We start from the raw sequence: 16,712 nt of genomic DNA on the forward strand, positions 1-16,712 counted from the left end.
TTTTTCAGGAAGCCTTCCATCTTATCATACAGCTGAATGGCGTGTGTATTGCGGCCCTGCATAGAACTGTTCAGCCGGTTCAACTCTGCGAAAACGTCCGCCAGATATGCCAGTTTAAAGACCCAGGCATTGTCGATGAAATGCGCAGCCAGCTCCGCGCGGTTTTGGCCAATTAGAAATTCGTGGATAGCTGTGCGTAATTCAAATACTCGTGCCAATACGGATCAACGGGAAAGCCATCTGACTTCTGAATGGTAAAGGAGCGCTGTGTGTTCCTCTCCTGTAGCGGCGCATAAAGAAGCGAAGAGGCAAGTTTGTAGGGCACTCTTCTTAATAAAATGTACAGCCTTTACAACAGTGTCCATAACATCGGCAAACTCAGCACTCACTTCTTTAGCGGCGAGGGATTCTCTGTGCAGCATGCAGTGAGTCCACATCACTTTGGGGGCGACTTTTCTGACAAGCGCCATCAGTCCACTCTTTTGCCCAGTCATAGCGCGCGCACCGTCGGTACACACCGCGACACATTTTGCCCAACGTACGTCATTTTCACCGAAAAAGTCATCAATCACTTTGAACATTTCAGCACTTGTTATGCGTTCAGGAAGCTTCTTACAAAACAAGAACTCTTCACACATTTCATTTATTCATTCACATTTACATTTCGTCTTGGTCAACAAAGCGCACAAATGCCAAGAGCTGTGCGTCTTTGGACATGTCCACTGATTCATCCAATTGGAGTGCAAATGCCTCCGCCGTTTGTAATTTTCTCAATTAACTGCACCCTCACATCCGATGCCATTTCACCAATTCGCCGAGCAATTGTTGTGTCTGACAATGGGTCGTGCAATTGTTGTGTCTGACAGTCTTCAACTTTTCTGCATATCCATATCCATCACTCCCAAACATGGTCTTGCACATATCAGTGGCCGCAGGCAATATCAAATCTTCTGCAATTGTGTATGGCTTTTTACACTGGGCAACGCGAAGAGCAACTTGATATGAGGCTTTCAAAGCAAGCTCACCGACTTTCGCAGATTTTCTTATCATTGTCTGTTGGCCTTGGAGAGAGTGCAGACGAGCCTGAAAGTAGTCCAGTGCTTTATCTTGTAAGTGGCCATGATTCGTCTCAAAGTGTCGTTGCAGCTTTGATGGCTTCATGCTTTCGTTTGAGAGCGTCGCCGCACAAACAACACACACCGGCAATTCCACTCCTTCGGTTTCTATGAAAGTAAATCCAAACTTTAGGTACACTTCTGAATATTTTCGGGACTTTTCTCTTTTACGTTTATCTGCCCCTGGGGCAGGCGCTGCTGGGGCCGAGGTGGAAGGAGTAGGCCTAGCCGTTGGATCTCGAGCTCGAGGTCTCGTTACTGTTACAAATGTATCCATCCTGCTTCACTAATTAATAGTAGTAACTAATAATGTGAAGTTATAATATCATTATTGGACTCGGACAACTTGCGCTCGTTTAACTCAACCAGTTTAATCAACACTCAGCTTCAACAGTGCCTCGGGTCATTACCCATAATGCAAATAGTAAATAGTACATTTTTATTGTAAATAGTTTTTTGTCAAAAGTAGCTTATTATTGCCTATTAATTGCCTATTATTAGTTTACTCAATATAACTTTTGTTATATTTTTTAATTGTCACAAATTATTTTGGTGAAAATTGTTAAATATTCTGAAAACATTTGGCGGACCCCCTGCAGTACCTCTGCGGACCCCCTAGGGGTCGCGGACCCCCGGTTGAAGACCACTGGTGTAGAGAGTAGAGAGCTGACCCCCCCCCCCCCCCCGTGCCTAAAGCACACTTCCCCCGCTTTCTACCTGCCTGCAGTGTCAAGAGAACCACAGCGGGGTGTCACTCTGTTTCCCAGGGTGCATTGCCAGTGTCTCCCAGAGAGCACGGAGAGGAGAGGAGCAGCTTTGGGAAGATTAAGGACATGGCACACACAGGAGGTGGTGAAATGACTTTTAACCAAAAGCTCCAAGGAGCAAAGAAGTGTCACTTTATTGTGGGAACTAAAGCAAATACATATTCAGGAATGTGAATGAATGTAAATGTAGATAAAATATTGTTTTAGGCATAGGCTAGAGAGTCCACTAGACTAGATTAACTAACTAAATTACCCAACGGTGTCATGTGCAAGCAAACAGACGACAGCAACATTTGGAGTTTGTCGTGATGCCGTAGGGATGTTGTCTTAGAGGCTTGTAGCAGGGCCTCCCCTTGGGGATAAAACTGATTGAAGGCGCTGGAAGCAATGGTCTGCCTCTGAGGCACCAACAGCAGAGCATTCTGCTGCCAGCATACTCCTCAGTAAAGTAAAACCTTTCAAACAGTGTCTGCCAAAGGCTTAGATTCACATCATTGACTGACATTTCTATTCTTTGACACTTTGACATGGAGATTAAGTTACCCACTACACCTCTGCACTCTCTACCTCTCTCTGACACCGAGGTGTACACTTTTAGGTAGAAAAAAAGAGTTCTTCATTTGTAGCGATAGACTTTTGTGTAGTGAATGAAATGACTAGCTAGGGAAATCTAAGTCCTTTGTTGCAAACAGAATGGGCATTTTTATCTTGTGGTCATCCACAATGATATGAAACAACTTGATGAAACATAAACATAATAACAAGACCCCCAGTATCTTGGGCCTTACGTCAAACATTTTCAGCCGCCTGAGATTGAAGAGGCGGCGTTGCGCTTTTTTCACCACTTGGTTGGTTTGATCTTAACAGCTGTAGACTGTTTGAGTGTTTGAGTGTCTGATGAGGGCCGGTTTCACAGACAAGGCTTAAGCCTAGTCCTGGACTAAATCACACTTTCAATGTAAAATCTCCATTGAAGATGCTTTTTAGTCCAGGATTAGGCTTAAGCCTTGTCTGTGAAACTGGCCCTCAGTGAGTGTCTCCAGCTAGCACTAGCACTGATTAAAAGTGTCAAAAAGTAAAATAAATAAATAAAATTAATCTGAAGGAGAACAGATAATTCATGGTCAATAACTGGGATATATCTATGAACTGTTTCACTGTGTCAACATGTGGCCAGCCGGGGCTCGAACCACTGATCTGCCAACCTTGTGATCATTAGACGGCTACTCTACCTCCTGAGACACAGCCTCTACCTCAGGGGTGCCCAATACGTCCGGTCGATCGCAAAGGTAGTATGGGTAGATCGCATGGCATTGAACAAAACGGAAAATAAAATAAAATAAAATAAATAAATAAAAGTTCGCCTATCATCCATCCTCACTATGGCTTTTGCCACTTGATTGACGTACAGGTAAGCCAGTCTGCGATCTGATCTTTTCACCTACACCTAACACAGGTTCACCACGCATGCGCAGTCAACAGCGCCAACTACAAAATACCGGCGAGACTAATTAACTAGTTAGCCTTCCAATTTCTACTATTTACTATATAATACTAAATAAAGGCTATACAAATGAGTGGGGAAGCTGGACCAAGTAAGAAACCAATAACGTATAACATCCATCCAGAATGGGAGGAGGACTTTTTTACACGATGTGATATTGGAAATGCGTCTGTCTGATCAGCAAATCTACGATGGCTGTTTCGAAGAAGGGAAATGTGGCAAAAGAGCGAAAACGTACGGCTGTAACGATAGCTTCTTATCGCGTCAGTCACGTTCTTGTTAAACACAAGAAGTCATTCAAAGACGGCGAAATTGTGAAAAAAGTTTCTCGAGGCTGCAGATTGCCTTTTCGATGACAGATCCACAGTGGCTGATGACACCTTGCAACCAGCTCCTACAGCCCTGACTACTAGAAACTAGCTGCCTCCTCCCAGTGCCAGGTCTCCCACTAAGGTAGAGAAATGCATTTATTTCCTCCTTTCAAACTAGGGAACTACCTGTTTTGTATCTGGTTTACTTTTCTGTGTGTTGGATCAGTAGTTGGCTATGGTACTGCAGACTGGCTGTCAGTGTGTGAGTGAGAGAAAGTGAGTGTGTGTGTGTGTGTGTGTGTGTAAGAGAGTGAGAGAGAGAGAGGGAGAGAGAGGGAGGGTTTGTGCTATGGCTCCCTATGCAGACTGGCAAATGTGTGTGTGTGTGTGTGTGTGTGTGTGTGTGTGTGTGTGTGTGAATGTGTGTGAGCGAGAATAGCAAAGAGGGAGGGTTTGTGATGGTCTTCTCCTGTGGCTGTGTGACAGAGAGAGGGAAAGTGTATTGTGAGTTTACTATGCAGGCTGGGAACTGTGTGTGTGTGTGTGTGTGTGTGTGTGTGTGTGTGTGTGTGTGTGTGTGTGTGTGTTTGTAGTACGTGCATGTACGTTTGCGATGTTGAAACTAGACTGGTAGATCTTGGCAGACTGGCTACTTGAAAAGTAGATCTTGGTTCCAAAAAGTGTGAGCACCCCTGCTCTACCTCCACCAGCCTCTACCTCCTGAGACACAGCTTCGACCTCCATCAGCCTCTACCTCCTGAGACACAGCCTCTACCTCCTGAGACACAGCCTCTACCTCCTGAGACACAGTCTCTACCTCCACCAGGCTCTACCTCCTGAGACACAGCCTCTACCTCCTGAGACACAGCCTCTACCTCCACCAGCCTCTACCTCCTGAGACACAGCCTCTACCTCCTGAGAACAGCCGCACACAAGTAGTAGAGTTTGTTGTTGTAGGTCGTTCACTACGTACCACACTACAGTATACAGTGTAGCGTTATATACTACAGTATACAGTGTAGCGTTATATACTACAGTATACAGCATTAGCAGTGTTACTCTATTAGCCGTGTTATGTGTGCGACTCCTAATCTTGTAATTCTTGAGAGCAGATATTCTCCTCCTTTCAAAGTAGAGATCTTATAGAAAAGAGTCTTATAAAAGCAGGAGAAAGAAAGAGAGAGAGAGTTCATTTTCAACGCTATTGAGACTGACAGCAGGCCCGGGTTGTCCTGCCAGGAGCCCGTTCGCTAGCTGGCTTACGTGCCTCTCATCTCAACAAGAGAGGCTGCTGGGAGGCCGGTATCACAGCTCCCCCTCCACATCAATCACCCTGCCACGCTGGGCAGAGCAGAGAGGAAACGCTCCCTCCTACAAATCTTCAATAAAGAGCAACTGTCACGTCTGGTCTTCCTCAGACGAGGCAGATCGCATTAAAGAGCCACGTTAGGCACGAGGTCATCTGAGGTTCCTGCTCAGATGAGAAAACATAAATGCTTCTATGGTTGGGCTGCTAAAAAAAAAAAAACAATGAGGAGGAGGAGGGTATTCATAATTGACTGTTTCAGTTTCACCACCTATTCTAGAAAACACAGAGACCAGATATAATAGCATAAGAAAGTGATTACAGTGTTTCAAGGGGGTTTATACCGGTTCTCTTTTATAGGAAAACAACACTAACAAGTAAATTGTGGACATGAACACACCCCTCAACCCTGTCTAGCTCTTCAGAGGAGGTAACTAGACTGTAACATACCTTGATGATGATGATGATGTATGTATGTGTACAATGTTTACAATTGTCTGTATGTATATAATGTTGAAAATGTTTCCGATATGTATCGGAAGACTAGCTAATGTCATGGCATTAGCTAACGGGGATCCTAATAAACAAACAAACAAACAAACAAACGTACCTTGGATTTCCTGGTCGTTCCTGAACCAGCGGATGTGAGCGGCCGGTTTGCTGCCGGAGGAGGAGCAGGTGAGGGTGATCAGGTCTCCCTCCGTGGCCGGCCTGGTGAACCCGGTGATCTCTGGTCTCTCTGGGACGCCTGCAGGACAAGACGACATGGCAGTTTTACACAAACATCAGCATGTGTACTGTAGCTGTAGCCACCCATTTCGTGTGGACAGTTGACAAGGCATTTATATTGGTTAGCATGTTGTCTGCTTGTTGGTGTTTGAATGTTGTTGTTTGTTTCTGGTGATTTGTGTGGTGTGGTCTCGTTTGGTCTGCTCTCGCGTGGTTTGGGAAATCACGCGTCAGTGGGCCTTTCTCCGTTGCTGTTTTTGATAATGGCGGCGCACTTTGAGCCAGGAGCGGCTGTTGTTCTGGACTTGCTGCGGCAGGAACAGCTAGCTTCCAAGACTACAGATTCATAGACAGCATTCCCTTTATAGCATGCAGCCAACGAGGTATTTACGTTCTGTGTGTATTTAATTTGTATTGAACTGTGTTGTACATGCGATGTTATGTTGTTATGCTAGCAAAGCTAACTGTGAATGTTTGTTCTTATAGTTTTCACGGTGCTGTTGGAGATGAATAAAACCAATACATCAGTAGAAGAAAGCCACTTGTGTTTGACGTGCTTGGAGGGAGTTACATGTACTGTAGGTACGTACACACCCCACTGAGCTATTGCCCACCCTCTCTACTTGATAGCTGCTCATCCCTGGTTAATGTGATCACTCTATAACCTTTGACCTACTGATGTTTACATTACTGCCTTAGAACTATGTCTCCTGACATAGCTTCTTTATACTTCTGCACATTAGATACTGTACATCTACTGTACATAAACTACCTCACTGTACATAACCTACATCACTGTACATAACCTACCTCACTGTACATAAACTACCTCACTGTACATAAACTACCTCACTGTACATAAACTACCTCACTGTACATAGCTCATAACTGTACTACACAGAACTGTGAAATAGCTTCATACTAGCTTATCCTGATGTGATTTAGAAAATGTAAAGATACTGGGTGGTAGAACGCACATCTAGGAAAAGTCATGAAAGGAGGGTCCTGAAATTTGATCGAGTGCAAAGATATAAACATTTTTTACTCATGATGACCAACATGACCCCACCCATGGCTGTTTTAGTGTTAGATGCTGTAGTCTGAGGTTAAGATAATTAGTGGTGTGTGGTTGGACAGCTGAGGTGGAGGAGACTCAGCCAGAACAGACAGACAGACAGACAGACAGACAGACAGACAGACAGACAGACAGAACAGACAGACAGACAGACAGACAGGAGACTCACCCAGGACAGAGAGACAGACAGACAGAAATACAGACAGACAGACAGACAGACAGACAGACAGACAGGAGACTCACCCAGGACAGAGAGACAGACAGACAGAGATACAGACAGACAGACAGGAGACTCACCCAGGACAGAGAGACAGACAGACAGACAGAGATACAGACAGACAGACAGACAGACAGACAGGAGACTGACCCAGGACAGACAGACAGACAGACAGGAGACTCACCCAGGACAGAGAGACAGACAGACAGAGATACAGACAGACAGACAGACAGGAGACTCACCCAGGACAGAGAGACAGACAGGCAGAGATACAGACAGACAGACAGGAGACTGACCCAGGACAGACAGACAGACAGACAGACAGACAGAGATACAGACAGACAGGAGACTCACCCAGGACAGACAGACAGACAGACAGAGAGAGATACAGACAGACAGACAGACAGGAGACTGACCCAGGACAGACAGACAGACAGAGATACAGACAGACAGACAGAGATACAGACAGACAGACAGACAGACAGACAGGAGACTCACCCAGGACAGAGATACAGACAGACAGACAGACAGACAGACAGAGAGAGATACAGACAGACAGACAGACAGAGACAGAGAGAGATACAGACAGACAGACAGACAGAGAGAGACAGAGAGAGATACAGACAGACAGACAGACAGACAGACAGGAGACTGACCCAGGACAGACAGACAGACAAACAGAGATACAGACAGACAGACAGGAGACTCACTCAGGACAGACAGACAGACAGAGAGAGACAGACAGACAGACAGACAGACAGAGATACAGACAGACAGACAGACAGACAGGAGACTGACCCAGGACAGACAGACAGACAGGAGGAGACTCACCCAGGACAGAGAGACAGACAGACAGACAGACAGGAGACTGACCCAGGACGGTGAGACAGACAGACAGACAGACAGGAGACTCACCCAGGACGGAGAGACAGACAGACAGACAGACAGGAGACTCACCCAGGACAGACAGACAGAAGACACAAGAACTCATCGTAGACTTCAGGCACAGCCCCCCCCCCCCCCCAAAAAAAAACATCAACATCTTTGGAGAACCCATAACCATAACGGACTCTTTCAAATTCCTTGGCACTCACATCAGTAACTCCCTCAAATGGAACACCAACACAGACTTCATCACCAAAAAAGCTCACCAATGACTATTCTTTCTCAGACAGCTCAAAAAATTCAAAACAAAACCTCCTCCTTCAGTTCTACACCGCCATCATTGAGAGCATACTCACCTCATCCATCACAGTCTGGTACGGCAGCTCGGACAGTAAATCAAAAAGAAAACTACAGCGAATAGTAAGAAAATCATCCAAGATCATCGGCACCCCTCTCCCATCAGTTGAATCACTATATCTCAAACGCACCACAAATAGAGCACATAAAATTATCTCTGTTCCACCCTGCTCACCACCTGTTTCAACTGTTGCCCTCTGGACGGCGCTACCGATCCCTGGCCACCAAAACATCCCGTTTCAAAAACAGTTTTTCCCCTCTGCTATAAGGACTCTCAACACCTGACCCACTGCAATAACCCTGTACTACCCACGTACTGCATTTTATAAATTGTAAATATGTTCTTGTCTTGTGGTTATGTGTGTACATGTCCATGTGATAGTTATGTGCAATGTGTGTATGTTTTTTTGACACTGCTGTATTGAGCTTTCCACCTGTACCGAAAACAAATTCCACCGACCTAGGTCGTGTGGTCATTAAACGATTCATTCATTCATTCAGACAGACAGACAGACAAGAGACTCACCCAGGACAGAGAGACAGACAGACAGACAGACAGACAGACAGACAGGAGGAGACTGACCCAGGACGGTGAGGAAGGCCTTGGTGGTCCTGACCGGCATGGTGAAGAGGGAGCAGGTGTACTGGCCCTCGTCTGACAGGCTGACGTCTCCGATGCTGATGGTCAGCTCCTGCCACGACGCGTGCACCAGCTCAATCCTGTTGTCCCTCAGGGCTGGGACAGAGACAGAGACAGAGTGAGTCCTATTGTCCCTCAGGGCTGGGACAGAGACAGAGAAAGAGTCAGAGTGAGTCCTGTTGTCCCTCAGTGTCTTTGAGAGAGACAGAGAAAGAGTCAGAGTGAGTCCTGTTGTCCCTCAGTGTCTTTGAGAGAGACAGAGACAGAGTCAGAATGAGTCCTGTTGTCCCTCAGTGTCTTTGAGAGAGACAGAGAAAGAGTCAGAGTGAGTCCTGTTGTCCCTCAGTGTCTTTGACAGAGACAGAGTCAGAATGAGTCCTATTGTCCCTCAGTGTCTTTGAGAGAGACAGAGTCAGAATGAGTCCTATTGTCCCTCAGTGTCTTTGAGAGAGACAGAGTCAGAATGAGTCCTATTGTCCCTCAGTGTCTTTGAGAGAGACAGAGTCAGAATGAGTCCTATTGTCCCTCAGTGTCTTTGAGAAAGACAGAGTCAGAATGAGTCCTATTGTCCCTCAGTGTCTTTGAGAGAGACAGAGTCAGAATGAGTCCTATTGTCCCTCAGTGTCTTTGAGAGAGACAGAGACAGAGTCAGAATAAGTCCTATTGTCCCTCAGTGTCTTTGAGAGAGACAGAGTCAGAATGAGTCCTATTGTCCCTCAGTGTCATTGAGAGAGACAGAGACAGAGTGAGTCCTGTTGTCCTCAGTGTCTTTGAGAGAGACAGAGACAGAGTGAGTCCTGTTGTCCCTCAGGGCTGGGAGAGAGACAGACATAATAATATTTTTTTTTTGTTTATTTAAAAGGGACAGTCATTGACTCTCCCTGAATTAGCTGGGTAGCTAAATGACATCAGCAGTCCCTGGGCAGGTAAATCCACAGGGGAAATACGGCCTCAGATGTTATAAACAATGAGTTTAAAACAGAACTACAGGACATAAAAACATCACATAAAACAGAACTATAGGAGATAAAAACATCACAGACATAAGACACAGCTCAATCCTGTTGTCCCTCAGGGCTGTGAGAGAGACAGACCTAATGACAGTGAGTCAGCCATCCTCAAATGGACTGACTTATATGGCTCCTTATTCCAAAGCGCTTTACAACGGCCTCTCATTCACCCATTCACACACCAGTGGCGGCAAGCTACCATGCAAGGCGCCGGCCCGCTCATTAGGGGAGCAATTTGGGGTTCAGTGTCTTGCCCAAGGACACCTCGACATGTGGCCAACCGGGGTTCGAAATGCCGATCCGCTGACCTTTGCGATCATTAGACGCAGGCTCTACCTCCTGAGACACAGCCTCTACCTCCTGAGACACAGCCTCTACCTCCACTAGTCTCTACCTCCTGAGACACAGCATCTACCTCCACCAGCCTCTACCTCCTGAGACACAGCCTCTACCTCCACCAGCCTCTACCTCCACCAGCCTCTACCTCCTGAGACACAGCCTCTACCTCCTGAGACACAGCCTCTACCTCCTGAGACACAACCTCTACCTCCTGAGACACAGCCTCTACCTCCTGAGACACAGCCTCTACCTCCTGAGACACAGCCTCTACCTCCTGAGACACAGCCTCTACCTCCTGAGACACAGCCTCTACCTCCTGAGACACAGCCTCTACCTCCTGAGACACAGCCTCTACCTCCGGAGACACAGCCTCTACCTCCTGAGACACAGCCTCTACCTCCTGAGACACAGCCTCTACCTCCTGAGACACAGCCTCTACCTCCTGAGACACAGCCTCTACCTCCTGAGACACAACCTCTACCTCCTGAGACACAGCCTCTACCTCCTGAGACACAGCCTCTACCTCCTGAGACACAGCCTCTACCTCCTGAGACACAGCCTCTACCTCCTGAGACACAGCCTCTACCTCCTGAGACACAGCCTCTACCTCCTGAGACACAGCCTCTACCTCCTGAGACACAGCCTCTACCTCCTGAGACACAGCCTCTACCTCCTGAGACACAGCCTCTACCTCCTGAGACACAGCCTCTACCTCCTGAGACACAGCCTCTACCTCCTAGTCCTCAGCCACTCACCACCTCAAGGACAGGCAGTGACGTCAGTTGATGACCATCATGTCCTTTTGTGCTCGAAACTAATGAGGCACCAGCTGAAAATGAGACTTCCCAAAGGTGCATTAACCAACTCAATCGAATTTAATTATTAACGTGTGAAGTAGTAAATTAACATTCAGACAGCTTCTCAGTGGATTGAATGCATCGCAGACTTGTTAGCGATACCGTATAGATATAGGTGCCCTTGGTGTATTCATTCACATCATATGCCTGTTCACTGTTTATCTGCCCTTCCCAACCACATCAAACAGGCCAACACCCTGCCAACATTTAAACAGGCCCTCAAAACCCACCTCTTCAAGCTTGCTTTCACCAGTTAACCCTCTCCCCCTCCCCTTCCCATGTGTCCCCAGCACTACCTTCATTAGGCCCCTATACTTTCTTCTATTTATGTTTAGTTTCTTTTTACTAATACTACTCGATCTTTTCAGTTTGTAAAGAGTCTTTGAGTGTCTAGAAAAGCGCTATATAAGTCTAATGTATTATTATAATTATTATCTGAATATTCTTTCCCCTATGAAGATACAACGTTTGGGCTTGTTGAAACAGTTGGACTCGGCAGTGACACGGTGTGTTCGTTCAGGTGTGACGATGGAGCTAGTAAGTAAGTAAGTAAGTAAGTAAGTAAGTAAGTAAGTAAGTAAGTAAGTAAGTAAGTAAGTAAGTAGGTAAGTAAGTAAGTAGGTAAGTAGGTAAGTAGGTAGGTAGGTAGGTAGGTAGGTAGGTCGGTCGGTTGGTAAGTAAGTAAGTAAGTAAGTAAGTAAGTGAGTAAAATGTATTTATACAGCACCTTTCCCAGACCAAGGGTCACAAAGTGCTTTACATAACAAGGATGAAACACAATAAAACACAATACAAGAGCGAAAGCCACAGCAGGTTAAAACAGGCAAAACTAAGAAAGTGCTCTTCATTTAATTAATTACACATTCTTAATCCTGACTTCTCTTGGGAACCACCCCCCCCCCCCCACACACACACACACACTCATCCACCTTGAAGTAATTCTATCAGATTATTTTACATAAGGCACATACAGCACACTGCATCCATAGACATGGGTCTTGATGAGGATAATAATAATGATATTATTATTATTAATAATAATAATAATAACTTTATTTGTATAGCACTTTTCCTGCAAATGTTGCAGCTCAAAGTGCTTCAATCATTATATAATCATCATTTAGTCATTTAAAGGCAATATTAAAAAGATGGGTTTTTAGTCTTGACTTGGACATATGTGCTGAGGTTGCATCCCTAATGTAAACTAGCAGTGAGACACAATCTGGAGCATAAAATGAGAATGCAGCCTCACCAAATCTCTTCTTTTGTACATGTGGTAAACAGAGAAAACCAGCGTCAGAAGACCTGAGAGCTCTAATGGGCTGATATGCTAACAGAAGACCTGAGAGCTCTATTGGGCTGATATGCTAGCAAAAGACCTGAGAGCTCTATTGGGCTGATATGCTAGCAAAAGGTCTTCTTAACATATTCTGGTGCTGTGCCAGTGAGAGCTTTATAAACAAGCAGAAGGATCTTGAAATCTATTCTGAACTTAACAGGAAGCCAGTGTAGAGTCTCTAGAACAGGAGTTATATGAGCTCGTCCGCTTGTTTTGGTTAAAACCCTCTCTGCTGTAGGATGTATTCACTGCCAAAATCAAATGAAAAAAATCAAACAAAGTTTTACAAATGCCTCTTTATTACAGTACTGTGTTTAATAACGGCTAAGGATCAAACTGAGGCAAAGTAAGACTGCAGACTGGAGCAGCTAAGTGATTGGCTCAGGCAGTCAGAGAGAACTAGCTCAGCTCGGCGCTTTGGGGCTTAATTAAAAAAGAAAAAAACAAGTCTTATCATTGTTGAGTTGCATCCTAGAAAACAAAGCTGCCTGGCTCATCTCTACAGCTGAACAGCCCAGGATGTTAAACTATTACAAAACGCCCCGAGGCTTCTGGCACAGAACACCACACAACGCTTTAGGTTGGAAGGAAGGAGGGAGGGATTGAGGGAGGGAGGGAGGCAGAGGAAAGGTGGTTGTGTCTAAGTGAACACGGCACAGGGGCTCAGAGATACGGAACAGCCGGGATGGAAGTGTTGGACCAGATGACACACTTCCCCTGGCCCTCATCCCTCCATCTCTCTCACACACACACAGAGCAGAGAGGGGGGAGATGGGGAGAGACAGGGTAAAGGAGGGGGGAGACAGGGAGAGACGGGGTCTGTGTGCTTTTCTCCTCCCAGATGCTGACCCGCTGTGTGACTCTGGGGAAGGTGTTTGAGGTGTTAGAGTTTGTCAGAAGTGTCTTTGACCTGAGGCCTCGTTTCTAAAGCTTGCGTACTCCCATAAAAGTGCGAAAGTATGTGGGATTTTGGGAATAATAAAAAACGAACTTGTCTTATTCAATGAGATGGAATGCAGCTTTCCTCTAAAATGAGCTTTCTGGCTCCTGTATGCCGGCTAGAGTCAAACAGCAATTGCGAAAATAAATATTCACCCATAAAAAACTTGCACTCTTTTTCATAATGCTCTAAAGCAGCTTTGCCTGTGTGTAAAACGGAGGCTTTTCAACGGCCCAGGGACTTTTATTCCCCGGCTATCCTTGCAGAGTCCAGCCCAGCGCCGGGCCTCAGACCTCAGGCAGATCCGTCACAATCAGACCCAGACGCCAGCGGCTCACAGAACTCTTTTCCCGGTGTTTTAGGAAATCAACGTGATGAAAAGGTCCATTTCCCCCGACCGGCGCTGTTCGTTGTGCTTAGGAGGCGACATCACTCTGAGCCTGACCTTGTGTGTCTCCAGCCTGGCTACATGGCAGGGGTGTGTGTATAGGGGTGTGTGTACAGGGGTATGTGTACAGGGGTGTGTGTACAGGGTGTGTGTACAGGGGTGTGTGTACAGGGTGTGTGTACAGGGTGTGTGTACAGGGTGTGTGTACAGGGTGTGTGTACAGGGTGTGTGCAGGGGTGTGTGTACAGGGGTGTGTGTACAGGGTGTGTGTAAAGGGGTGTGTGTATAGGGGTGTGTGTACAGGGGTGTGTGTACAGGGTGTGTGTATAGGGTGTGTGTACAGGGTGTGTGTACAGGGGTGTGTGTACAGGGTGTGTGTACAGGGGTGTGTGTATAGGGGTGTGTGTGCAGGGTGTGTGTGCAGGGTGTGTGTACAGGGTGTGTGTACAGGGGTGTGTGTACAGGGTGTGTGTACAGGGGTGTGTGTACAGGGTGTGTGTACAGGGGTGTGTGTACAGGGTGTGTGTGCAGGGGTGTGTGTACAGGGTGTGTGTGTACAGGGGTGTGTGTACAGGGGTGTGTGTACAGGGGTGTGTGTACAGGGTGTGTGTACAGGGGTATGTGCACTATGGTAAATGGTAAATGGACTGCACTTATATAGCTCCTTTTTTGCTGCTCCAAAGCTGCTCCAAAGCGCTTTACAACGGCCTCTCATTCACCCATTCACACACACATTCACACACCAATGGCGGCAAGCTACCATGCAAGGTGCTGGCCCACTCACTGGGAGCAATTTGGGGTTCAGTGTCTTGCCCAAGGACACTTCGACATGTGGCCAGCTGGGGCTCGAACCGCCGATCTGCCAACCTTGTGATCATTAGACGGCGGCTCTACCTCCTGTGCCACAGCCGCCCCGAACAGCTCTCTTACTGGTCCTAGAACAGCTCTCTTACTGGTCCTAGAACAGCTCTCTTACTGGTCCTGGAACAGGTCTCTTACTGGTCCTGGAGTAGAACATCTCTCTTACTGGTCCTGGAACAGCTCTCTTACTGGTCCTGGAACAGGTCTCTTACTGGTCCTGAACAGGTCTCTTACTGGTCCTGGAGTAGAACATCTCTCTTACTGGTCCTGGAACAGCTCTCTTACTGGTCCTGGAACATCTCTCTTACTGGTCCTGGAGTAGAACAGCTCTCTTACTGGTCCTGAGGGGAACAGCTCTCTTACTGGTCCTGGAGTGGAACAGCTCTCTTACTGGTCCTGGAGTAGAACAGCTCTCTTACTCGTCCTGGAGTAGAACAGGTCTCTTACTGGTCCTGGAGAGGAACAGCTCTCTTACTGGTCCTGGAACATCTCTCTTACTGGTCCGGGAGTGGAACAGCTCTCTTACTGGTCCTGGAGTAGAACAGGTCTCTTACTGGTCCTGGAGAGGAACAGCTCTCTTACTGGTCCTGGAGTAGAACAGGTCTCTTACTGGTCCTGGAGTGGAACAGCTCTCTTACTGGTCCTGGAACAGCTCTCTTACTGGTCCTGGAGTAGAACAGCTCTCTTACTGGTCCTGAGGGGAACAGCTCTCTTACTGGTCCTGGAGTAGAACAGCTCTCTTACTGGTCCTGGAGTAGAACAGCTCTCTTACTGGTCCTGGAGTAGAACAGCTCTCTTACTGGTCCTGGAGTAGAACAGGTCTCTTACTGGTCCTGGAGTTGAACAGGTCTCTTACTGGTCCTGGAGAGGAACAGCTCTCTTACTGGTCCTGGAGTTGAACAGCTCTCTTACTGGTCCTGGAGTTGAACAGGTCTCTTACTGGTCCTGGAGAGGAACAGCTCTCTTACTGGTCCTGGAGTTGAACAGCTCTCTTACTGGTCCTGGAGTTGAACAGGTCTCTTACTGGTCCTGGAGAGGAACAGCTCTCTTACTGGTCCTGGAGTTGAAGAGGTCTCTTTCTGGTCCTGGAGAGGAACAGGTCCAGGACAGATGGCAGGTTGCAGCCTGATGACCTTCTCGGCTGCCATATAATCCTCTGTAGTCTGCCTCTGTCCTTGGCAGTGGAGCAGCGAACCAGACAGAGATGGATGAGCTGAGGATGGACTCCATGATGGACGTGTAGAACTGAACCATCACTTTCTGCTGCATATTGAATTTCACCTCATTACTTGAACACTACCTGACTCCTAGCTGACCTGTACTGTACCATATCTGTACTATATTGAATATTGCATGATATCGCATTTCATCATACTGTAACCGGTACAGCACTTTGCTGGTCCTGCTGTAGTACAACTACCATCACTTCATCACTTACTTTCTACTTACTTACTTGACTTATTTTACTTTATTCAGTTATTGTTGATTTTGTATCTTGCTGCCAATGCCAATGTTGAAGAACCTAAGCCTAATCATTGTACTCTTGTACCCAGGGGCGTAATCTCCACTAGGGACAGGGGGCACATGTCCCCCCCACTTTTTAAAACCTAGATTCTGTCCCCCCCACTTTTTAACACGATAACGTAAAATTGTTGGCTACCACCTAAATAGTAATGTTACTGTTGGTGTCCAGCATGTTTACAGTTAGTTTGTAAATACTTTTAACTGACCGTCCGTAAATTAACTGATTTCAGAGCTTTCTGAAATCTGTATTTATGAATGTGTTTATTATTAAGCTTCGTCTTTTGATGTGCTTGCTGGTTATAGCACAACCGTTTATGCTTGTCAACAGAGTGATGTGTGTAGTTCTTCATAGATCTAGCCTCTTAATTCTGCCCTCAAAGTGCACCAAATTGATGCATTTTACTTTCAAATGTAAAAAATAAATCTTCCCCCCCCACTTCCCAAACCAAACTTTTGCCCTTGCTTGTACCTGTACAAATTAGAAAATACTTCCTAACATACCTCCTGTACCTGGCTCAAAAGCAAACACACATTTCGCCCCAAATAAC

General features: G+C 46.4%; 1 protein-coding gene across 1 annotated transcript in view; it reads right to left on the reverse strand.

Moving 5' to 3' along the window:
- The window catches only part of LOC308153881 (cell adhesion molecule 2-like), a gene marked incomplete at both ends in the record, with an annotated part of 48,120 nt that extends 32,226 nt beyond the window's left edge, over positions 1–15,894 (reverse strand). The window contains 3 exons of the mRNA XM_080527065.1: positions 5,614–5,751; positions 8,850–9,047; positions 15,693–15,894. Of these exons, the coding sequence (XP_080383191.1) occupies positions 5,614–5,751; positions 8,850–9,047; positions 15,693–15,894 (538 nt within the window). The remainder of the gene's footprint in view (positions 1–5,613; positions 5,752–8,849; positions 9,048–15,692) is intronic.
- Between the last annotated feature and the right edge of the window lie 818 nt (positions 15,895–16,712).

This window comes from Nansenia antarctica (assembly GCF_963989245.1).
Source record: "Nansenia antarctica genome assembly, chromosome: 1".
NCBI lineage: Eukaryota > Metazoa > Chordata > Actinopteri > Argentiniformes > Microstomatidae > Nansenia > Nansenia antarctica.